This window comes from Phytophthora sojae (genome assembly GCF_000149755.1).
Source record: "Phytophthora sojae unplaced genomic scaffold PHYSOscaffold_11, whole genome shotgun sequence".
NCBI classification, from domain to species: Eukaryota; Oomycota; class Peronosporomycetes; order Peronosporales; family Peronosporaceae; genus Phytophthora; species Phytophthora sojae.
The window spans coordinates 1991385-2014034 of NW_009258125.1; the positions used below are offsets into that span (position 1 = coordinate 1991385).

Consider the following 22650-nt stretch of genomic DNA (forward strand, 5'->3'; position numbering starts at 1 on the left):
CAAGTCCGGCCGGTCAGCGCCACGCTGATTCTGCAGCATCGCCTCCTTGATATCTGGCCAATCCGGATTGCACGTGATGGTGATAAATAGATCGGGCTTGCCTATTTCTCGCACGATATCCATGGAGTCGTAGTACTGCTTGCGCATGTATCTTTCTCCACCTATGAAACTTGGAGGGAGAAGAACAAACCTGCCAACTTCCCTCAAATTAGCGTCATGGAGTACTGCGTCAATCACGCCACGATAAAGGTCCGCCCGAAATGTACTTTGGTGTAGCTTGATGTAACGGAGTCGTTGGGGCTCTATCTTCACGTACATTTCAACACACCACTGCTGGAACAGCCGAGATGAGCGATGCAAAATAGAAAATTGGTTGATCCGCGTGAAGAGCTGGTACACGTAAAAATCGCGCACTTTCATCCGCTTGTTCTTGTAGCGCACAACACCTGGCTTGTACTCAACTGTGGTTGACCACCCTTGCTCTCCAAACGGAAACAGTAGCGGAAATTCCAGGGGTCATAAGCAGGATGCAAATCGGATATACGTTGAAGACCACCTCCACGACGACTCAAGACGATATCACGCTCCTTTGCCGAATTCTCGTCGACGATAACTGCTGCAACCACTCTGCGGAAGGGCGGTTGTGTGTCCTTAAATCAGTCCCTGGCTGCTCGTGTATCACCAAGCGTAGATCGACACCATTTCTTGCCTTCTCTCCGGCGGTAAGGAACTGTTTGACATACGGATTGTATGCCATTAGCATTTGTTGAAGCGCTTTCACGGTAGGACGATCCAGATTATCCAGAATGTGCATTCGTCTGTCCACTGGATGCTCCAAATCACTGTCGTAGACGTAAACTTGTGTAAAGCTCGGTTCGCTGCCTTCCTCAGGCAGTAATGAGCCGATTCGATGACATATCGTACCTTGAACTCGGAATGTGTAGACGCCTTGCCGACCGTTTGCGTAGTTGTTGTCGACGGCAACGTTTTCTCCAATCGAACCGCCCATAGAGGTGAAAGCGAACATGTTGTTGTACGCACGAATCTGGCGGAGAGAAGCAGGAGGCGACACGAACTTCTTGAGGAAAGCCGGTGGATCATTTGGAGGGGCGAGGCCGACTCGGCCATCTAGACAGCATGTCGAAGCGTTTTCACTCTTCCAGGTCAAAGCGTGACAGTGTATGCACTCCGTGGTCATATATCCAATCGTGTGTCGAGGGTGGTGTTATTGGTAGTTCTCAATTGTGGCTAAAGCACACCGCTTCCTTGAGATGCTCGAGCTCTATGTTGTGCATTGTTAGTCTCGCGAGCGCGCTGGCGAGCTGGTCCAGACTGTACTGCATGTTGATTTGCAACCTGAAGTGTATGACGCGAGCACGATGCACGCCGTTCCTCGGGCGACATTTGTTGGCGGTGAACAGCCATTCTCGTTGCATTCAGTATACACTCTGTGAGGGGTTGCTCGGAACGTATCGCAGCGCGATGAAGAATATTCCATCTACTTTTGGCCTGGAGCTTATTAGCCTTGCGTCTTTTGCAGTCTTCGCGACTTTCATCATCGTTCGGCGTCAAATATGCATCGTCTATATCACTAAGACTCGCAAAAGTACTTTTTGGCATCCTTAAATTCTCTAAGTGTTAAAATAAAATGATTGTCAGCAAAATTTTATCAAATAATATCACATTAGCTACCCTAAACGAAAAATTACAGTATAATATGAATTTTAACCAGCACCTGTTAAAAAAGATTTGATGTGTCACCTACAGCGCAAATTCAGAAATGAGCTTCCCAAAAGGAGGTGAACCATTCTCGTTTTATTAGATATTAGGTTATAGAACATCTAATTACAAAAATAACTCTCAAATGCCGCCGCAACTTCTGGCTCGAGACAGTCGGCATGAAGCTTGAGTTCGTCGTACATTTCGCGTAGCTCGTCGTACATTGCATTCAGCTGCTCGTAGTTCTTGCTCAGATCAGCGTAGGCGTCCTCCGCAGCTTGCAACTCCGACGCGAGGTCGCTCTGCTGCTGTTGAAGCGCCTGAATGTGCGCCGTGTAGAAGTGGGCAGTCTCTACAATTATGGCGGAGTCGTGGGTGCCCTTGGCCGCTATTTTTTTTATGCGCTGCTGAGCGCGTTGAACCTCCTGGGCGACGGTCGGAGTCATGCAGGTCTTCCCAGAGCGGAGCTGGACTGCCATGTTCAAAGCAGAAATGGAAATGGGAAACATGGTTGAGACCAAGCTGCAATCGCAGTCAACAATGTCGCTGGTAGTGAATGTACATGTTTATGGCACCTTTCAGAAATAGATTCACGCTAAATTTTTATCCGATGAGAAAATCGTTATCATTTTTGCATTTGTACCACGTTACGTTATCAGTTGTACAGCTTCAGCCGCGAGTGAGTTTTTCGTCTTATTACCTATCTTCATTAACGGTACAGGAATATTGACGTGGCACCTTCTATAATGATAAAACACATTTTGCTTAGCTTTGTTGTTCGCTACGGTCTTGGTTTTCGCCTCGCGACCTCTTTCTATCCCTTCGGCCGAAGCCCCGTACGACTATACACAAAGTAAGATTATGCCTGTAATTGTGCTACTGTACGTACGGTATGTACTCACTACTGTTTGTACTCCCGTACGTACGCGGTGACTATCATTATGGTTGCGGATACCTCCATTCGTGTTCGTGCGGGGTACGTACGTTTTAACAAATATGATGCCGTATCTGGTTGAAACTGGCCAGATGCACTGCATCGTGCAGGCGATCAACTGCACCTAATGGAACTCCAACAGGCCTGACACGCGTATTGCTAGTGTGTCGGTGCAATTGAATGTATCTGCACCGATCCAAAACATGCGGCAGCTACTTGATGAGCTGGAGCGCCAGCTTGCCAGCCACGGCGTTGTTCAGCACATGGATTAAACTTCTGTGAAGGCAGCTGGTCGAGACAGCGAACCCCTCCGTCAGTATGTCAAGGTCGTCGAAGCACGCACGTGACATCCGCACGTACGGGTGCGGCGCGTACTCGATCTTAGCAGTTCGACTAAATAATTCAACTGTCTTGCAGTTGTCACATAGATGAGTACCTTTTGGAGGGCTAGCAGCTCGAAATTTTGTACTGATATGTGATATAAACATCAGCCAATCAAATGGTCTAAAAAGCGTGACACACTCAAGGATCTCGAATTTATTATTATAGATTAGGGACTTTCAGTAGCACGTGTTTTTGGCAAAAAACCGTAGCGAAAAACACGTAGCGACCAGATCTATTTTTGGCACGGGCGACGCTACGTGATTTTCGATCCCGTAAACCCGTGAGAGGGGAGTCCGCTACGGGGTAATCAAACCGAAATATACGTAAGGAAGCAGCATGCCTAAGCTTCTTCGTAAAGGTGGGTGGGGGGCCCTGGATGACAAATACTTGTTCGTGGACGCATGTCCCGTCTGTTAGAGGCCGAGTGCTCCTCATTGGCGACCATAGCGTGTGTGTGTGCTCCGTTATCGGCTGCTATCGGCCTCCCAACACTCCATCTGTCCACTTGTCATCCAAGGACCAGCGTGGGCGTCCGATAGGCTCCTCCACCGCCCTAAATCAAGGCAAGGGGCGAGCACCCCTTCCAAACCTACCTGGAGTTTGAAGGGACCACAGCTAACGCGCCGTATTGGGACCACTCCAGCTACAAGTGCCAGGAAACCATGCAACCCCCAAGAAAGCATGCATCCATTTATGGGACTTAATGAGGCGTCGATTTCGTTGCTACCTATTCCGGTGCCAGCTCCAGGCATGCTGGAAGTATCGAGTATCATACGCCAGAAAGCAAGTAGACCAAACTAGCATGGACCGACAAACATCTTTACAAATTGATACTTACAACACCCAACGCAGGTAAATTAGATGAAGACGCTGCAGACAACCGAGACACGTGTTCATGGTGGATGCAACACCAACAGATTCATCGAAAGCACGGAATGAACATGACTAACAGTTAGAAGACATTAATTTAAAAAAACTGAACAATTTTTACTTTACTTCACTATACTGTACAACTACGTTGGCCCAGCGATGGCGCATGTGCGTAGGCGCTGCCGACGTGTTCGCAGAATGACGGCGCTCACAGCTGAAGTTTGTTGAGCCGAGGTTCCAGCTTAAAACGTTGCGTACCCTCGGAAGATTCCGCACTACGTAGTTTTGCCACGGGTTTTTGATTTTCCGTATCGCTGAACAGCCGACCACTACGGAAAACCCGTAACTAAAAACACGTATCAGCGCTACGTGTTTTTCACTATGTATTTTTAGAATTTCCGTGCTCCTGAAATCATCTATTATCACGATATCTCGGATCCAAAACACGTAGTTCCCGCGTAAGCTGTCGCTTGGTGGGGCCAAGGAGGCGGTGTCGATGATGGCCAAACCCAGAAGGGAGGGGACGGGCAGGACGAAGCAGAGGAAAAGAGCTCGAGATGCAGAAGTCGACTCGCTGATGTTGCGATTGGACACTTCGCAGTCTAGTTGTGCGACTCCGTATCGAGGTACGTGCGGCTGTGGAGTTGTTGCCAAGGCGTACGGTTGTACTGAATGCTACAATGTGATTGGCTGGTTCCCCGGATTTGGTGATTCTGATTGGCTGAGAGAAGGTCAAGTTGAAGTTGCCGTTTGCATGGGATCTGCAACCACAATCGACATTTAGTTTTCGCAGCCTCGACAAAACATGTTGGAGTTAGAAGCTAGAACTTCGTGTACTCGTTGGTAAGACACGGTAGGACAGACTCCTAAAAGCAGTTTTGCTTAACTCATTCTAATTCACTTTCGGATTTCCTTCCTAACCAACACTCGACTACCAAGCCTCGCCCGCATAATCTCAAGTGCTGAGTAGTGTCCGCGTAGCTCCACTTGGAAGCTTTCGAAGAACTTGAGCGACCGACGTAGAAAGCGGCGAAGACTCCGCATTACGCGACGAATGCCTACATTCTTTCTGGTTTTGACCGATGAAAAACAAATCAAACAATGAACCGCTGTGTGCGAGCGCCCCTATTTTTACAGACAAAGAGTTTGGTCCAACGGCTAATCGGCTAACCAATCTACAATCTCACCCTTCCGCCCCCCCCCCCCCCCCAAAAAAAAAAAAAAAAGAAAGAAAAAAGCTGCAAAGCTCCACGACAACCTCGAACGCTGAGAAGACCGCGCTGAAGTTGCCTCAACTGACACAAGTTAAGAAGCAGGAGACTGGGGGAGACAATCGTGAACACTCTGGTCTGGAGGAAGACAGAGTGTTCGTAGGTTGTATTGTCTCCGTGAAGGCGCGGAAGCCTATCTTTGCTAAAGTGAGCCATTTAGTTATCCCCGAAGACATGACAAATGCGTTAGAAGACCTGGCGTGCTATCGGTGGGATCCTACGGAGTATATTTCACAGGATTTGCGAAGTCGCTCTACTGACAATGACGATGCCGAACGACTCTCGAGAAGTGCTGCTTGTCGAGCACTGGATTGTGCACCATACCAAAATTTAGTTGGCGATGAGGAGGCAGAGGACAACACAAAGTGATGCTTCAACAACATAGTAGTTCGTGCAAAGACTGACTTAAAACTCAAAAATTCTGCCGAGATAATTCACTTCATTGCTGCGAACTACTTCAATACACAAGAACGCATTCATTCATTGCCACTATCGCAACAAAACCCGACTAAACGAGCACATTTAGGATTTGGTCGTGTTCTTGCCGCCATGTTCGTGGCACTTACCTCGTAACACAGCTCGTTTGACACACCCTTGAAAGGAGCACTCTTGTCCTCCCCGTGTCTGATGCATAAACCTTTCAGCTTTGAGCGCTTCTCGCACCCCTCCACCCAGCACCGCTTGCCTCCTCCGTGATCAAAGCACCTTCCCTTGGACACTCGAAGCTTGTCACAGCCTGGCTCGGAGCATCGTTTCCCCCCGCCGTGCTCGAAGCACATCCCTCCTTCTCGGCCGCACTTAGTGCATCCAGGGTACAAACAAGGTCTCGCTCCACCATGAGGATTGCACCGGCCATTGTAATGCGCAAACTTGGTGCAGCCTCGATACGAACATAGCGTCCCTCCTCCGTGCTTGAAGCATTTGTCATCTTTGGCTATACGCATGCCACATCCTGGATGGAAGCACCTTCTGCCCCCGCCATGTTCGCTGCATAGGCCCCTCGATATCGCTCTCCGGTCGCATTCCTCTTCACTGCATTGGTCCGTCCCGCCGGCTGGACATTGAATGGCATACACCTCCCGCATCCCTCGTTTTCCATAAAAGCGTAGCATCAAACCCAAAATCACGAATAGACCCAATTTCCCCAAACCCGTGTCTTCAATCTGACCATCATTTTTGGATTTCCGCATCAAAAAGGCATCATGTTCAGCTCGACGTGGGCATCCTCCTCCTCGGCGCCCTCTACGCCGCTGCACCCGCCTCCCGACGCCTACGACCTGGCGGAGGAGTACGGCGCCGAGGCTGCGGCCAAGCTGTCGCGCATTTTGCAGGCTCTGGAGGCCGCGGGCTTCGCCAAGGCGCGTGTGAACTCGTACTCGGCCTTCGACCGCGTACTCAGCGGCGTCACGTGGCTGCTGCAGCGCGTCGTGCGGCGCGAGGACGCGGACAAGGGGCGCGTGCAATGGAACGTTCTGTTTCAGTCGCACGACAAGATGAAGCCTCGTCTGGGGCTGGCCCAGGAGGCCGTGCGCTGTGTGGAGGCGCTGGCCTACGCATGCCCCGTGGCGATCCAGCCGCACCAGCTGCTGCTGCAAGACTTCGGAGACATCGAGACCGTGCAGAAGCTGGTGACGTGGCTGGTGGAGGAGGCTAAAGAGTCCCAACATTTGGAAAAGATCCGGCGGGAGAGAGAGTTCCTGCAGGTTATGAGCCCAGGAGAACAGGTTACGCCTTTGAAGAAAGAGGTCGCGTTTCTATTGGACACCTACGCGCCCCGACGACGCTGGCAATATGTTGCAGCTGACGGAGAGCAGGAGGAGACGGAGGACGCAATGCTTCAACGCTGTTTGTTGGAGTACGGAGAGAGAGTTACAGTCGCGGTGGATGATAACGAGGATCCGACGGTGGATATGCCAGAGCAAGGTAAAGACCAAGTGGACTTCATGGCTCAGATCGCTAGTCAAGCTGCGGCGATTGCGTCAGGGGGCGCGTCCAAGCCTCGAGGTGGAAGTATGAGAGGACTGAGGAGGACGAAGCGCGGCGACCCACAAGCCGCAGAGTTTGATCGACAGTATCAAAAGGCGATGAAGCAAGCGAAGGAGGAGCAGCAGGCGTTGTTGAGTAAGCGTCGCGAGCGTGAAGCCAAGTTGCTGCAGAGAGTGGTCTCTGCACCAGAGGAGAAGCTGGGAGATGTCGTTGAAGGGCGAGTTGAGTCGGTGCTTCAAACTCCGCTGCATTTGGTGAAGGAGCAGTTGAAGGAGCACGAGGTTCAGGTGCAGCAGTTGATTCAGGAGAAGAAGAGCCTGGATGCCAAGTCGACGGAGACTAAAGCCCGCGCGGCAGCTCTGGATGAAGCGCTGTCTGCTGTTAAACAGGAGTTGGAGGAGCTGGAAGCACAAACTCCGAAGGACGAGAACGCTCAAGTGCACCTTGCTAAACTGCGCGAGTTGGTGATGAAGAATGAGACGCTCAAGCGCGAGAAGAACGAGTTCCGAGCGAAGTGCCGACTGGAGTTGGAGGCGCTGAAGGAGCGGATTGAGAAGCTGAAGGTGCAGGTGGCAGCAGATGCGAACAACCAGGACGAGGAAGCTCTGCGCTTGAACGAGATCGAGCAGATGCACGCGCAGATGGCCCAGAAGCACAAGGAGATGAAGCTTGCGGCAGCGAAGCAAACCCGAGCGTTGCACCTAAAGATGAAGCAGATCGACGAAATTCCTACCAGGATCGAGCTCGTTCAGTACGAGAAGCGATTCGTGGAGCTCTACGACGAAGTGGCGCTGACGCTGGATGAAACGCGGAAATACTACTGCGTGTACAACACACTGAAGACCACGCATGAGTTTCTCGAAAAAGAAATCTCGCTCATCAACAGCATCAACGAGAATTTTGACGTTGCGATGGGGTCCAAGGCAGCAACGCAGGCGTTCTTCATGCAGGTTGAGAACATTATTCAGAATGTCCAGGGTACTGTATCCAAGCAACAACTTGCTCGAGACGACCACCAGTTCAGCGTCGAGACTTTGGACAGCAAGTACCAGTTGCTGCTCGAGCAGGAGCGAATGTACGTGAATGCCATCCGCGAGTTCCAGAAGGAATGCGAGAAGAACGAGAAGTTGGTGGCCAGGCTGGAAGAGCTGGGACAGCGCTAGTCTTTGAAGGTAAGAGAGCACGTAACGGGTTCTGACTGGATCGCACTTGCGTAAAAATAATCAACGCCAGCTAGGCATTCTCTTTTCATTTGCTTTTCTTGTAGGGACCAACCTTCCAGATTAAAGCAACGAGTCAATATGAGCAAGAAGAAAGCTTTGTCCCCGACAGCTTCAGTCGCCACGTGCCTGGACTTCGCTGCGCGGGTGCTGTCCTCGACTGCCAGTGTGCAAGAGATCTGTACCAAGCCTGTGCTGGCGCCCATGGTGGTTGAGGCTCATCGCTACGGACAGCAAGCCACGAAACACCTCGAGCCTGGTACATCAGCTGACGTGCGCAAGCTTTTGAAGGTGTTGCAGAGCAGTAAATTGAGTGGGGGTTCTCCTGTAGCTGGACTGGATGTAGCGGACCTGACGTGGGATTTCGAAGGAGCTGTGGCGGACACGCTGGAAATGGAACTTGAGGAGCTTCAAGACCGAGCGGCGATGAAGACCACGGACACTTGTGTCGTCTTCTCAGCTTCAACTCCTGTTTCAATTGCTGGGCAAGCTGTGATTTGGTTTCCTCTGAAAAGCCACGACGATCCTCGAGACGAAGACGACAAACGCAGCATTTTGAAGAAGCAGCAGATCTTGCTGTACGTCTGCCCAGGACGCGTTAAAGTTGTGAAGAGCGTTGGCGAACTCGTCAAGAAGCTACATGATGAATTGCCATCCCTCCGAGAGAGAGGTGCGCTGTACAAGGTCTGGGCGGTTCTCAAAAGGGACTTAAGGACTGATAACCAGCACGAGCATGAAGCTTCACAGATACAAGTGGTGGAGTTGGGAGGTAGTAAGACCAGTCAGCTTGCGGTTGAGCGGTCAAATGAAGGTTTCAACAGACTTGGAGACCCCATCGATTCTGTGCCAGCAGTCTTGGAGGCGAAAAAACCTACCGACACAGTGAGAATGTCTGCGGAAATGAGAAAAGCAAGATCAGATAAAGGTGACCATGGGAGTATGAATAGCCACATTGCCGACTCTGTTAGCAAGGACACGCTTGAGATTGCCTCACAGCCTCAACAAGACGCCAATTTCGATCAAGAGGAGCTACCACCACTGCGACCTCGATTCACCGTATTCAAAGATGGTACCAGCTCAAAGCAGTATCCTGCTGGATCAATATTTTCGTTTGGCTTGGACAAGAAAATGTCGACAGAGTTGCCATTGGCATCAAACCAACATATACTCCAAGACTTGGGCGTGGATGAGAATGGTGATGAGAACGACGAGAATGTTGAGCGTGATAGAGATGGTGTCGCGAGTGAGGAAACTATTGCAAGCTGCACTGGCGACAATCAGTCCCAAGTCTCGTGGAAGAAGAACAATGTGGTATCCTCATCAATGTCAGATTTCTCGCCGGAGAGCTATCTTGATAATGACGTTGGACTAAGCGCAGGTGTCCGCTTGCCGCAGGGACTCGCGTGGCAAAGCTGTGATGGGCAGGTGCTCCGGAGGTCGGTTCTTCACCAGCGGGCAAGACTGGCATCTGATAATGATTTAGAAGAGTGTAACGAAGCGTCTGAAGCAAGCAACCAAGAGGATGATGAAGACGATGTTGGCGGCTCCGAACTAGGTGCAGCTGAAGCATTTGTTCGTGTCGGTGAGGAGCCTCAGCCGTCCGAGGCGGAGAAACCAATGGCGGAGAAAAGCGAACAATTTCCAGAGCTTGATCTACCGGAACAAGTTGACAGTTTGGACGGCGATGATACTATCATTTCCAGGTTTGGGGCTGAACTAAACGGGAAACCCGAGCGCCAAGTAAGCGACCGCAGGCTATCACCGGAAGTGACTACTTCTACTGAGATGCCTACTGATACCGAAAGTACGAGAATGTTTCAAGCGTCTGAAGTAGACACGGGCGACATGAAGCAGGACATCTGCTTGAATAGGAGTTGTGGGGATGACGTTAGTCCAGTGGAGCCCAACGACAAAGTCGAGTTGTCTCGACCGATACACACCGAGTTGTTGGTGTCGCCTAGAAAGCCTAAACCCGTTCCTGTCAATTACAAGGACAAACTTGGCGCTCGAGTTTGGTGGGAGCTCGAGTATACAGCAAGAAAACTGGAGCGTGAAGAGATGATGGAGCGTCGGCAGCAAGCTCGCATTAGTGGAACTAGTAATAGGGCAACTACCCCACGTGAAGCTTCTCAACAAAAGTTAGGTCGTCGCACAGGCCCACAGCGCCTAGAACCAACAGGCTGGTCAAAACAACGCCGACTACAAAGGCAGAATGAGGTGTCCGTATCGACCGAAGAGTCTGTGGATATTGGTCTGGGCCCTCCTGAACTGACCGAAATAGTGGCAGATCTCGGTGATATCGTGTCTTCAACGACAGAAAATAAGGCAGTGAGTTCTTCAGCGATACTTTCGCACAGCAAACAGGGGAATGACAAGCAGGAAATTGGTACGCCACCGCTGGAGGCGTTACCATCGCCATCCCCGATACCGACAAACCTTCGCAGCTCTAAAAATCAGTTTGCACTCAACGAGGGGACAGGAGTAACCCCACAGCCAGCAACACCAAGGCAATCAACGGAGATTTCGACACGCGCAGAAATTCGTGAGGGCGCACATAATCTACCCGTCCAGGATAGCGAATCCCCGCGTGACATTGTTGAGCCTTCAACCTTGCCCCCGTCGGAGACATCATTTCCACCGTCGATGCAGAAGAGTATTCGCAGTTTTAAGGACATGAACCCATCCAACAAAAACACGGAAGCGATTGAACGGCCAGACTTATCCAGAACGGAGATTTCAACGACCACAAAATACCACGAGGTCTGCCAGAATCCGCCCCGGCAAGAGGATCGAGGATTGGAACTTGGTGACTTGCAGTCTTCAGTCTTAAAAGAAGTATCTCCCCAGCTTCGTGACAGTTTGGGCAAGGATAAATTAAATGAGCGTGCTTCGAGCGAGATGAAAGGAAGCCGACAACCACTGAACCGTTCCTCTACCTCGAAATTGGTTGTGCATTCCGTGCAGTCATCCGTCGTGCGCTCGAGCTTTCACGTTGAAATGAAAGTAAATGGCTCGTTTCATCAAGATGAGGACGAAGCCGCGGCGAGGATGATGTGGGGAAGCACTCGTACCAGCTACGAAGGGGATCACACTACGTATTCTCGTCAAATTGCTGAAGAAGACGCGCCGCAAGTCCCTGGGACCCCGTTTACTGTTCGAGGTCGAGTTCCCATTCGAACTCATCGTGACCCTGGCAAAGTGGTTGTACCCGCTGAGCCTGAAGCACCAAAAGCTGCATCAACTTCGAGCGCCTGCCAGTCCAGTTCACCCCGAGGCCGTATAGCATTGCCAAAGGAAGAGCATTACCCTCCGAGCCGTATCAAGCCATCCGGCCTACCCCAAAAGGCAGCACATCTCCAGACTACACCCCGAATCCCCACACCTCCACCCGTGGTTACCTTCATTCCTCTGGTTGAAGACATCCCTCGCAGTCAAGCCATGTCAAGGGAGGAGAGACTGAACGAGCTTCGTCAAAAGAAACTGCGAAAACTACAGCAAACGCGAGATTTATCCCTGCAGCAGCACAAGGAGAAGCAGAACCAGCGTCAAGTACAGAAACCACTATCATTCGCCAGCTCAGTTTACTCGAAAAAGGCATCGAACCGCCAGCTCATGCAGAACGCATTGGAGTTCACCTTACTCGCAGGAGGTTCAATGGAGAAGGAGCGGACGCTGGCGCTGCAGGCCCTAGCTGAGTCTACGTGTGATAACTTCATTGTGCTGCTGAAATCCGCGAAAGAGTTGAAGTTTCGCGCGCTTTACGAGAATCACGTCGAACGAGACTCGGCAACGCGAATTTACTCCGTTCTACCAAGCAATTCGTCGAGAGCTCCGTTGAAACTCGGAAGCAGTGAAATGATCTCGCAGTTTTTCAAGTACAGCTCCGCGAAAAAACAATTCCTGCCGGTTCCTACCAGGTCGTTCACCGTGAAGACCGACGCGTGCGCCCTAGTGGACCAACTTGTCTTCAAGGGAAAATCAAAGAGCACGGCACTTGCTCGATTGCTGTAGTCAAGGTACAGTTGTAAAATGAGACCAGTCGGTATGATGGATGCTCTCGGTGGTGTCATTTATCCCTCGGGAGGCCATGGACCGACTTCTTCGCGCGTTCGAGCTCATTGACCTCAACGCTCCCCCACCTGTAAACGATGATGACTTAGCCATTCTAGTGGCCGACCAAGTACTGTTGGAGACGTGGAATCGATTCGCAGAGCTGAACGTGTTGCCTCGCGGTCTCCAGCTTAACCAACTGGTGTGGGACGATGGGCGCGTGTGGGTGGTTGAGTTCCCCCTGTCGGTTGGGCATGAAAGTGCCATTGGACGTATTCAAGTTGCGTTTGCTATGGCCTTTGGTCTCCTTACTTCGAGTCCTGGACGAGCGAACCTCACTGGACCAAATGGTCTAAATGGTGGGCAATTGACGTTCGCACCAGACTACGCCTACCTCCCGTTGCCTATGATTCCTGGAGCTCAGGTGCCATTGGGCGGGGCGAGCCTGATCGTGGAGTTCATGCGCAACCAGCCGTGGGCGTTGGTCCGGCCCAAGCTGAAAATGTACCGACAGCTTGATGGTCTCCAATATATCTTCTGTCTGAAGATGTCGCGAGCGATGCGGTGCTGGTCTTACGAGCTCTACGACGTCGCCAACAACCACCCAGCCTACCCTGATGATGCCGAGCATCACTCGTTCAGCATCAGTGAGGCGAACGCTCCAGTCAACCACCAGCACTTCCTCCACTTCGACTCCAAGCGTGTCCTCGGCTTGCCGCTCGACGCGCAGTTACCAGCAGAGTTTCCAGACCATGTCGTCATCGATGTTGTCGCTTTGGCCCAGCATGCGCGTATGACCGCACGCACCGCGGGTGAAGCAGTAGCTCAATACTTCAACTTGTATTTATAATATCTGCTGTATAAGTCTTCAATGTGTGGATTTCGCGTGTAGTATTTCATCCTTACGGCTGCCAGTTCCTCCTCTCGGGAATTGGTCGGTATCCTCGGAACGCTGGCAGTGCCGAGCGGGCCGGTAGTACACAGAGCAGCGCCATGAGCATGGCCCACTCGATGGGGAACTCGAGCACTTCCACCATCACGACCCAGCGCAGCAACCCGTCGTTGGTATGGGCCGCTCCATCAGCCGCCGTGCCCGAGGGGAAGAAGAAGGCCGGGTTGGCCTGCACCACGTCGTGCAGCGGCAGGTGCGGCCAGTGGACGTCCGTCGTGTGCGTCGTATTCCCCACCACCGAGCTCGACGCTTCGTCCGACGGCGGCGTGCACTGCGACGCGGCCAGCAGCAACAATGACACTGTGTGCATGAGGCAGAACACCGCAGCGATGAACGCGATACGTCGGATGTTCCTCTTGCGGTGACTCACGTCCTCCGCCGCCTTGTCCAGCAGCACGCACATCTTCTCGCCGTACGCGGGCAGCAGCACCACACAGGCGGCCCAACAGCAGACCAACAGCACCGTGGCCACGAGCAGCAGACTGCGGCGGATCTTGCTGGCCGGCTGCTGTCTGGCGAAGAGGAACATGCCCATCTGCAGCAGGTACACGGCCACCATGAGTCTGATGAAGAGCAGCCTCGGAGGCGGCGGCGGCTTGAGGGCCGACACGGGCGAAGACACGGCCGTGGCCCCACTGTCCCGCCGCTCGTCCAGATCCGGGGCTCCTCGCGTGTGCAGACTCTGCAGCAGCGCGTCGGCCTCGCGCCGCTTGGAGGAGCGCGCGCGGGCCGTCGGCCCGCCCTGCACCTTGTCCACCATGGCGGCCCACGTGTTGAACACGAGCAGGAAGACGCTGGCCAGCACGAGCGACGCCGAGGCGCCCAGCAGCTGCCACAGGAACACCAACTGCAGGTACGAGAGGTGCAAATGGGCCGCGTCCCGGTCCAGCAGGCCGCTCGCGTGCGACTGGAACAGCGCCAGCATCCACAGCGCCACGAGCACGAAGGCCGCGGCCCGCAGCGAGGCGCCCAGCGCCAGGAGCCCGTAGAGACGCACGGCCGTGCGGTCCCGACGCCACGTGCGCAGCATCCGGCGCGCGGCCACGAGCCCCGGCACGAGGAACAGCGCGCCGCACGAGTACACGCTGGCGTACACGAGGTACACGAAAGAGGTGGACGTGGCCGCCGGCAGGTCGGCCGCGGAGGAGGAGGAGGAACTGGCCGAGGCCATGACCACGAGCGGACGCGGATCTGTGAGATTGAAGTGAACCGGTATTACCCTAGACTAAAAACAATTGGCTTCTTCAAAAATGCATATTAATTTTGTATTGTTTTTGAAAACACATGTGTTTGTCTGCGATCTCTAAAACTTTTCTCTAAATTTTATTCTTGTCGATTCAGATTCGTAACTGGCCTTGAACAGACAAAAGACTTGAAGTGTATTAATTAGTCCCTCAACACCCACGACCATGTTGCCGGGCATTTGGTGATGACCAGGTGCCTGACAAATGCATTGTCGCAGACGATGAGAAAGCCATTTGGACACGAATACATGCGCATCAAATCGAGATCTTTAGGTGATGCACAGCAGCGCCTTAAGGCATATTTGATCGATGCGCCAAATCTAAATGCCTGGAACGTACGCAAGTGCAGACGTTTTGTTAACCGATTCAACATACCGTTGCAGCAAAGTCACGAGAAAACGGCGATAAGGGACATATATACATCACAAACGTTGACAAGCGTTCTGAAACCACGACGACATCGACGGATTTCTCGCAATGAATCAGTGTACCGCATTTCGCATGTAGACCGATACACTACATGTTATAGGTTTAGGTAACAAACAGTAGATTAGCCCAAAAACGATGTATTGCTCAGGGTTAGACATCAGCTTCCTCGAGGATAATGTTTGCCCCAAAGTCCTGACCTTCGTGCACAGGGCGGCCTTCCATCAGTGACAGCCTTTCTAAGTCGGCAGCAGCGACGCATGCATCGCTTGGAAGCAGGCTGCTCTTTCGAAAGCCGTTCACGATTGTTTCAGCTGGCAGCTCGTCCCAGGCTTGACGTACCCATTCCCAGATCTTGGTACGGTTCGGCCGCATCAGCTTGAACTTCTTCCCGGAGCTTCTCAGTGCCATGATTTGAGCCTGCATGTCCTTGTGCCAGCGCTGGCGTAGCTTTACCTTCAGCGGGAAGTTCCATGCCACGTCCGCCGGCTGCGAGACCGGCGTGGCATGGGGTGGGACCTTCAACAGCACTACGTTGATCGATGCTGCATACAAAAGAACGCTTGCCTTCCAGTGTCCACTGAAATCGTCCCACAAGAGGAGGATGGGCTCTCGGGGGACTCGTGCAGCGAAATTTAGAAACGCGATGGAAAGCTCTCATTCCACCACCCTGTCACATAATTAATCATATAGTAAGCGATGAGTAACAATGGATACAACCCAAGGATAATAAAATTTCAGCATGTACCTTTGGCGTTGCCATAAACCTCAAGCCCTGTAGTTTCTCGAATCGTGCGCACATTTTTCCAGTTGCGAATGCCGAATCCATAGCGACGAGCATTGTTCTCCTCTTGGATGGCATTGTACTTGGAGGGTTTCACCTTAAACACAACAAAGGGCGTGTAGCGATTGCCATCGCTTTCGCCGAGAAGCATTACGGAAGCCCGTTCTTTTGAAGCCCCCCTGCACTTGACCCACACTGTAATGGGCCTACTTTGGCCCACTACTTGTGCTTACACGTGTGCGCGTGTATGTGAGGAAGCGTAACCTAGTTTAAATTAGAGTTAATTATACGCGGGCCTCCGAGTATAGATTAATCTAAATAAACGATCCAAATAATGTTTTTGGGTTAAAATGAGAACTGCTATTTTTGTTTTATGTTCCTGACTTCCTCTAAATGTAATATTCTAAGATAGGAATCTGCCAACGGCTGGTTGGCAGAATTCCAATGCTATGCATGTCGCTCATTAGCTAAGAGATGCTGCTCTCAGCCAATAGGAATCCTAAGTCTCTATGGACCACCCGTCGTGGTGGTCGTAAATGTATGTAGCCTTTGGTGTGTCTACACCAAGGTCGAGAAAGTCTTTCGAACCTCAAACAGACGTCGTATCTGTTAGAGTTACAAGTGACTGTAGCCACTTGTGCGTGTGACCCTGTTACACACACAGTCTTCTGGCCTCGGCGCGTCACCGTCTTCTTGGCTACATATTCAAAAAAATACAGCTGCCACAGAGTTAGTTAGCTCACGTCACATTAATAATAGTATTAGCCCACACACAGCAGTTACGTTACCCGTTTGATCAGCGGTATACACACGCTTAATGCCGAGATTTCGCACGGTTGCGTCGACCTCTGCAGCAAAGTCGGCTGCGATCTCGTCGAGGTTGGCGGGGCTAAGCTGGCTTTGACGCGTGGGACAACGTAGGCTGAACAGGTGACGGCGCTTGAACACAGCGACCCACTTGTCGGACGCCTTGACGTCCTTGACCTCTGCCTTCTCCACAACGTCCAGCGCCTTGTCTGTTAGCATTTGCGTGGAGACAGGGATACCGTCTCCACGCAGCTCATCGACCCACTGGGCAATCTCTGTCTCATTCTCCGCGGACAGGATTGTAGCCACCCCCCTGTTGCGTACCTTCTTGTGCTCTCCTCTTCCTGCGGCGGCCGCGGCTACCAGCTTGTTGCGATTGCGCGCCCAGCGTAGAATTGTCGTGCGTTTAGAGTTGTAGTCAGTAGCGGCGAGGTTGGGGTAGAAATGCTCGATGGTAGCACGCATTTTGCGCACCACAGCTAGGTAGTTTATGACGGCGAGCTTCTTGATCAGGGTTGACTTTGTACTGGTGTACATTTCTGACGACGCCTCCGCGGCTTGATCTTCCTTTTGGGCGCGCGCGTGCGATTTCAAAACTGCGGCTGGCCTTCCGTTAGGCGCGCGTGCGCCATATCAAAACGGGTGGCAGCAACGATATTTTGGGTCGCAATTATCGGTATACCGGTATTTTGGAGTGTGTCCGTTTACATGCGGTTTCGAGTTCTACACTAGAGTGCATGTGATTGGTTAAATTCCAAGTGTATCCCTTAAGCTGCTGCAGCCCTCTACATGCGAAATGCGGTAGCGCAATAAAATAATGGAGAAGAGCCATTTCCAAGAAACTACAGTAGACGTGGAGGCGATCTGTCTTTTTAAATTTTGCCGCGCGTGCAAATGCGGTGCCATTCGACGTAATCTAAGTGATCAAACCTGGACAAGGAGCTCGTACTTCCCGCATACTGAAAACCAGAGGTCCGAAAATACAGTACTATGTTGAATTGAGTACGAGATCAGACCGTAATAAAAATTACAATTCAGCAAGGAGAAATAATAAAAAATTGCCGCTATATAAATATACTGCTCTTCAATTTGAGGCATTTCTACAGAAGAAATAAACCACTTTCTGTGCGTCATATGATTACAGAGTCGTTAAGAAACACTTTTTGGGGTGTTGCTTTAGAAAACTTTGCATGGTGGATGCTTAAACAACCTACCGATAGTAATACGTGAGCGAGATATATCTGGATCTTGCTATATATCGTTAATCTGGTGTAGTGGAATCCAGGGTTTCACCTTGGTGCAGTTATGGGCTCGACAGCATGTCGCGGCGGTGACCCACGCCAGCCACAGGTATTGGGTTCACCGCATCATGACCAGTCAAGCTTCACACAGACACACTTCATAGTGTGTGCACCTGATATGAGGTTACAGACTAAGCATTTTGTATGATCAACTGCTTCGCGGACCCACTTCGCTTTTTCTCCTACAATTGCCTCAAAAGGCGTACACACTATATCAAAACATAAAGCTCAAGTCTCTAGTGGTTTGCCATCCGCTGCCGTCCCCTGATGTGATGTGTTCGGCGGGATTCACTACATCTGGACGTCATTGATGTTCTGACTTGCGTACATATTGGTTTCTAAAGATGTTGATTGCCCATTATGGCTTTTACTGCACCTTAATCGTTGCGTATGTAGACCTAACTATCATTTTATGACGTACTTTGCTATGTTTGGCGCCCGTGCAACCTTTTTTCATATTAATTGTCAATAATTGGTACAATACTGTATTGTATTGGAATCGTTGATCTCCAATAATAATAATTAGTATTGCAAACCCCAATTATTTATTGGATCGCAATTATTATTTCGGACCTCTGCTGAAAGCCAAGATCTTACTGCTATCCATGATGTATCGATGCTATACTGTGCCAAAACACAGTGGATGAGTTTGTCAGGCTCCAGGTCATCAGTTCAACTGATGATCATCCGCGATTGGGTGCGATCAAGAGCCGCCCGTTAACTACTTTCTTAACTGCCGAGATCCGTTACACTAGTGCAAATAAAGCAGACGGTTGACCGATTCATTTTCTTGACCGTTAGCTACGTTGACTTTTTTAAGAAAATAAAAAAGATAAAGGAAGGTCCCTACACTCGTCAGAAACGTATTCTGAACTCGCCTTTAAATGTCCTGGAAAGACATTCCCGCCCTTGGTAAAACGTACTCTTCCGCCTTTAACTTTACTGTTACGTTACGTCTCCAAGTTATCAGTCGTCAATTGTCGTGATTCAGAAAGGCTTCTGCTGAAATACTACTTCGCTAGGAGCTCGCTCGAAAAACGGACACACGTGAATCGGTTAGTCCGTAATTCTTGCACCTTATGGAACGGATCTCGGACACCCAAAAAGCTGCCGAGTTCTTGTCATTCGCGAATTAGCACGTTCAAGACCGAGTCGCCCCCGTTAAAGTTCAAACCGAAGCCACGATGAGTCCTCGCGGACAAAGTCTCGACCCGCTCATCCCCGTTGAGCCGGATGGTGCTTTCCATGCTATGAAGACAAGTACTGCCGCTATGACCCAATCGACGCGAGTCTCCGACGATGAACCGACTAAGTCGGCACTCTTCAAGCAGGATAACCGGCCGGATTCCTGTCGGTGGTGACGATGTGGTGGTTGCACCCGATGTTGGAGCGCGGCTATGAGGCACCTTTAGATGAGGACAGTGTGTGGGATCTCCCGACCTCCGACCAAGCTGGGCCGCTGCAGAAGCGCTTCGACGTAAGCTACTGGGCGGAGATGGCGATGGCTCTAAAGAAGAGGAAGACGGAGGACCACCAACTCAGCAGCCCAATGTGAACGTCGGGATCTTGAAGTGCGTCAAGCGCGCGTGCCTCATTGCGTTTGGCTGCTACCTTGCGAGTGCGTGCCTCTCGTTACTCCAGCCCTTCCTGATCAAGGCAATCCTCGATAACATTGAAGGTAAAGACAACGCGTTTGGTTTGTCGTCAGGGTACGCGTCGGCAGCGCTATTGGGAGCCGCATCGTTCTGCGGGGCCACATGCATCAGCGTGAGCCAGTTTATCACCACTCGAGCCTCCTGCAACGCGCACATGATCGTCGTCAACAGCGCATTCCGCAAGATACTTCGACTGTCGGCTGCAGCGCGACGGAAGATGGACACGGGGGAAATCATCACGTTCATCGGCGTTGACAGCGAACGCGTGCTGGAAGCGTACAAGCTGGGCATGTGGTGCATTATGTCGCCGTTGATGCTGTGGCTGCGGCGACGAAAGTGGCGATTGTGTATACTTCTCTATACCTGGCCAAGAGGATTGGGAAATACCGGGGCCAGATTTCAAGCATGGGCGCCACCCGTCTCAAGCGAACGAATGAGATTCTCCACGGAAAATAATCAATACCTGTTGTTCCAGCACTGTCGAGCTGTTGGTACCGTACAGCTCCTACTAACCTGTCAAGGACCCTGGTCTGCTGTTGTTTTCCAACAAATACTACGTATTATTTTAGATTAAACGCCAGTTGCGGGCTCAAGCTGCGATTCGCTTCGATAATTCAAAACCGCTTCATCCAAAGCACTTCAGTCAAACGTACGTCGGCTACTCCCATAGCTAGTAACTTGCAAATGGACTGCTCTTTGCTATGGAGGATCCGTAGGATATAGAAGTAAAACAATAGCGCTGTACTTGTGTAAATTCATGTAGCAGAAGGTAGTGAGCGATTGCAAGGGCACGTAGCCGAAGAAAACCCTACTGTACTCGCAAATTAGGGCCGCCCGGAATTTCCAACCATTGCCTAGCATTCCTGCGAATGGGCCTGCCCCCACAACTCGGAGTAAGATTTATTGCTGGGGTCTGGGGAGTGTAATCCACAGTCCACACACATCTCAGGAGAAATCCATGAAGAAGTAGCAGGTTAAACAGAAAGCAACAGCAGAACAGGGCTCATGACAGGTGAACAGGGGCTGTAGGTGGGCAACAGCCGAATAGTGCTAAAGTAACAGCTCATAAATATCACCCATTCTCCACGGTGTTTGGGTGGTCAAGCTCTACGGTTGGGAAACGTAGGCCAGCGACCTAATTGGCGAGCAGGAGGTGCTGTTGCATCGGAAGTTCAATCGTCTGCGTCTTGTGAGCTCCGTGCTCATGTTTCTAGCCCCCACGCTGCTGAATCTGGTGTGCTTCACCACGACGATTCTGATGGGCAACCACCTGGACGTGACGACCGCGTTCTTCATCATGGCGCTCACGACTGCTTGCCGCACTCCGTTCAGTGTCTTTGCTGATGCCTCAGTTGCAACAGCAGAAGCCATCACATCACGTCCACGAAGCGGTTGTCGGCATTCTTTTCTGCAGACGAAGTGCTCGACACCGCACCGGCTCAGAATTCGGCTCAAACTACTGTGGCTTCACCACTGATCTCGATGGAGCACGCCGACTTCCAATGAGACGAGCACGCGGCAACGCCAACGCTCTCCAACATCAATTTCACGCTCGAATCTGGATCTCTGACCATTGTCGTGGGGGCGTCTCGTTAACGCTATCCTGGGAGAAATGAAGCAAGTCCGTGGCGTGCGTGAAGTGCGGGGCAGCATGGTGTACGCGAGCCAGCAGGCGTGGATCCAGAACCAGACCATACGCAGCAATATCCTCTTTGGTGAGTCGTACGACGCGGATCACTATCGTCGCGTCATCGCAGCGTGCCAATTGGTGCCGGATTTCGGTCATCCCGTACGACACAGCCAGCTGCCGCTTCATCTTGCAGGGGTTCGACCGCCCCAACGCCTTGTCGTAGCCAAGATCACTAGAGAGTTTATCCTAATAAGCTTCCTTGTCACTTGACATACACAGGGTCCTCGTTGTTCATTGCTCGCACGTCGCGCAGCCGCTTGATCGGTACATGGCACGAGCTAGTGATACACGCGCTTTCTGGCCGCCACTCAGATTAATTCCGCGCTCGCCGATTCCGGTCTGGTCTCCGTACTCGAGCATCCCGCTCGCAAATGCGACTTCGTAGTGCTGGACGACCCTCTGAGCGCACTTGACGTGCATGTTGTGAATGGCGTGTTTGTAGATGGCATCAAGGGGGTCGCGCGGGGAACAACGCGTGTGCTGGTGTTGAACTCGCACTATCACCTGCTTAGCCACGCGGATCGGGTGCTAGTTATGTCGGACGGGAAGATCGTCGGGGATGGAGCGCTGGCCGACTTGAAGCATGACTTCCCGTTCCTTCTCACTCGAATGCGGTCAGCCAGCGCCGTATCCGACGGTACTGGGGCTATCGAAGAAGAGCTTCAGGGAGAAGGTATGAAGTCGACCGAGTCGGGAGGTGGCCGACTGGTAGAAGGCGAGAAGTCAAAGCCATCGGGGAAGTTGATCACTCAAGAAGACCGAAAAGTGGGCTCCGTCCGCATGCAGACGTACATCAACTACCTCTCCGCCACCGACTGGGACGGCCGTGTGTTGTGCGGGCTAATCATTGCTCTGTTCGCCATCGCTCAAGCTGCGCTCTTCTCCTGCGACTGGTTCGTGAGCCAGTGGTCTCGAGGCTCTATCGCTTTAACCGAAATGGATTCGCTAGCGGTGTACGTGAGGATCGTGGTGATCACCGTGATTCTCGTGTTCGTTCGCTGTCTGTTCTTCATGGAGGTCTGCGTGACCTGTTCAGTGAAGATCCACCTGAAACATCTCCGTAAAGTTAGCGCCGCACCGATTACAACCTTCTTCGACGTGACCCCCATCGGGCGAATCCTAATTCGATTCTCGCGGGATCTCGACGAGGTGGACAGCCAGCTCCCGTACTGGGGGTTGTGGCTCCTGCTGTGCGTCTTCCAGGTCGCTTCGTCCTTTATCGTCTGTGCGGTCGTCAGCCCGTTCATACTGCTCGTGTACATCCCCGTAGGATGCGGCTGCTGGTTCGCTGCCAAGGTTTATCTCTCGTCTGCTCTCGAGTTGAAGAGACTTGACGGAGTCTCGCGCTCCCCGTTCC

General features: G+C 51.8%; 9 protein-coding genes across 9 annotated transcripts; 3 read left to right on the forward strand and 6 right to left on the reverse strand.

Annotated features, from left to right (window-relative positions):
- Positions 1–1248: 1248 nt before the first annotated feature.
- PHYSODRAFT_306382 (hypothetical protein) lies at positions 1249–1620 on the reverse strand (the record flags this gene model as incomplete). The annotated part of the gene is made up of 1 exon (XM_009538371.1): positions 1249–1620. The coding sequence occupies one exon, from the start codon at positions 1618–1620 to the stop codon at positions 1249–1251; it is 372 nt and encodes a 123-aa protein (XP_009536666.1).
- A 4178-nt stretch (positions 1621–5798) lies between these two features.
- Positions 5799–6215, reverse strand: PHYSODRAFT_414968 (hypothetical protein; the record flags this gene model as incomplete). Its single annotated transcript, XM_009538372.1, has 1 exon — positions 5799–6215. A coding segment is annotated over one exon (417 nt), but the record flags the coding sequence as incomplete, so codon positions are not given.
- A 165-nt stretch (positions 6216–6380) lies between these two features.
- PHYSODRAFT_527281 (hypothetical protein) lies at positions 6381–8327 on the forward strand (the record flags this gene model as incomplete). The annotated part of the gene is made up of 2 exons (XM_009538373.1): positions 6381–7340; positions 7437–8327. The coding sequence occupies 2 exons, from the start codon at positions 6381–6383 to the stop codon at positions 8325–8327; spliced, it is 1851 nt and encodes a 616-aa protein (XP_009536668.1).
- Positions 8328–12038: 3711 nt separating this feature from the next.
- Positions 12039–12395, forward strand: PHYSODRAFT_527664 (hypothetical protein; the record flags this gene model as incomplete). The annotated part of the gene is made up of 1 exon (XM_009538374.1): positions 12039–12395. One exon carries the CDS (start codon positions 12039–12041, stop codon positions 12393–12395), a length of 357 nt encoding a protein of 118 aa, XP_009536669.1.
- A 76-nt stretch (positions 12396–12471) lies between these two features.
- Positions 12472–13284, forward strand: PHYSODRAFT_340256 (hypothetical protein; the record flags this gene model as incomplete). The annotated part of the gene is made up of 1 exon (XM_009538375.1): positions 12472–13284. One exon carries the CDS (start codon positions 12472–12474, stop codon positions 13282–13284), a length of 813 nt encoding a protein of 270 aa, XP_009536670.1.
- Positions 13285–13311: 27 nt separating this feature from the next.
- Positions 13312–14557, reverse strand: PHYSODRAFT_565206 (hypothetical protein; the record flags this gene model as incomplete). The annotated part of the gene is made up of 1 exon (XM_009538376.1): positions 13312–14557. The coding sequence occupies one exon, from the start codon at positions 14555–14557 to the stop codon at positions 13337–13339; it is 1221 nt and encodes a 406-aa protein (XP_009536671.1). The 3' UTR covers positions 13312–13336.
- A 775-nt stretch (positions 14558–15332) lies between these two features.
- On the reverse strand, positions 15333–15668 carry PHYSODRAFT_415632 (hypothetical protein; the record flags this gene model as incomplete). The annotated part of the gene is made up of 1 exon (XM_009538377.1): positions 15333–15668. A coding segment is annotated over one exon (336 nt), but the record flags the coding sequence as incomplete, so codon positions are not given.
- A 176-nt stretch (positions 15669–15844) lies between these two features.
- On the reverse strand, positions 15845–16039 carry PHYSODRAFT_414000 (hypothetical protein; the record flags this gene model as incomplete). Its single annotated transcript, XM_009538378.1, has 1 exon — positions 15845–16039. A coding segment is annotated over one exon (195 nt), but the record flags the coding sequence as incomplete, so codon positions are not given.
- A 545-nt stretch (positions 16040–16584) lies between these two features.
- Positions 16585–17184, reverse strand: PHYSODRAFT_526109 (hypothetical protein; the record flags this gene model as incomplete). Its single annotated transcript, XM_009538379.1, has 1 exon — positions 16585–17184. The coding sequence occupies one exon, from the start codon at positions 17182–17184 to the stop codon at positions 16585–16587; it is 600 nt and encodes a 199-aa protein (XP_009536674.1).
- Between the last annotated feature and the right edge of the window lie 5466 nt (positions 17185–22650).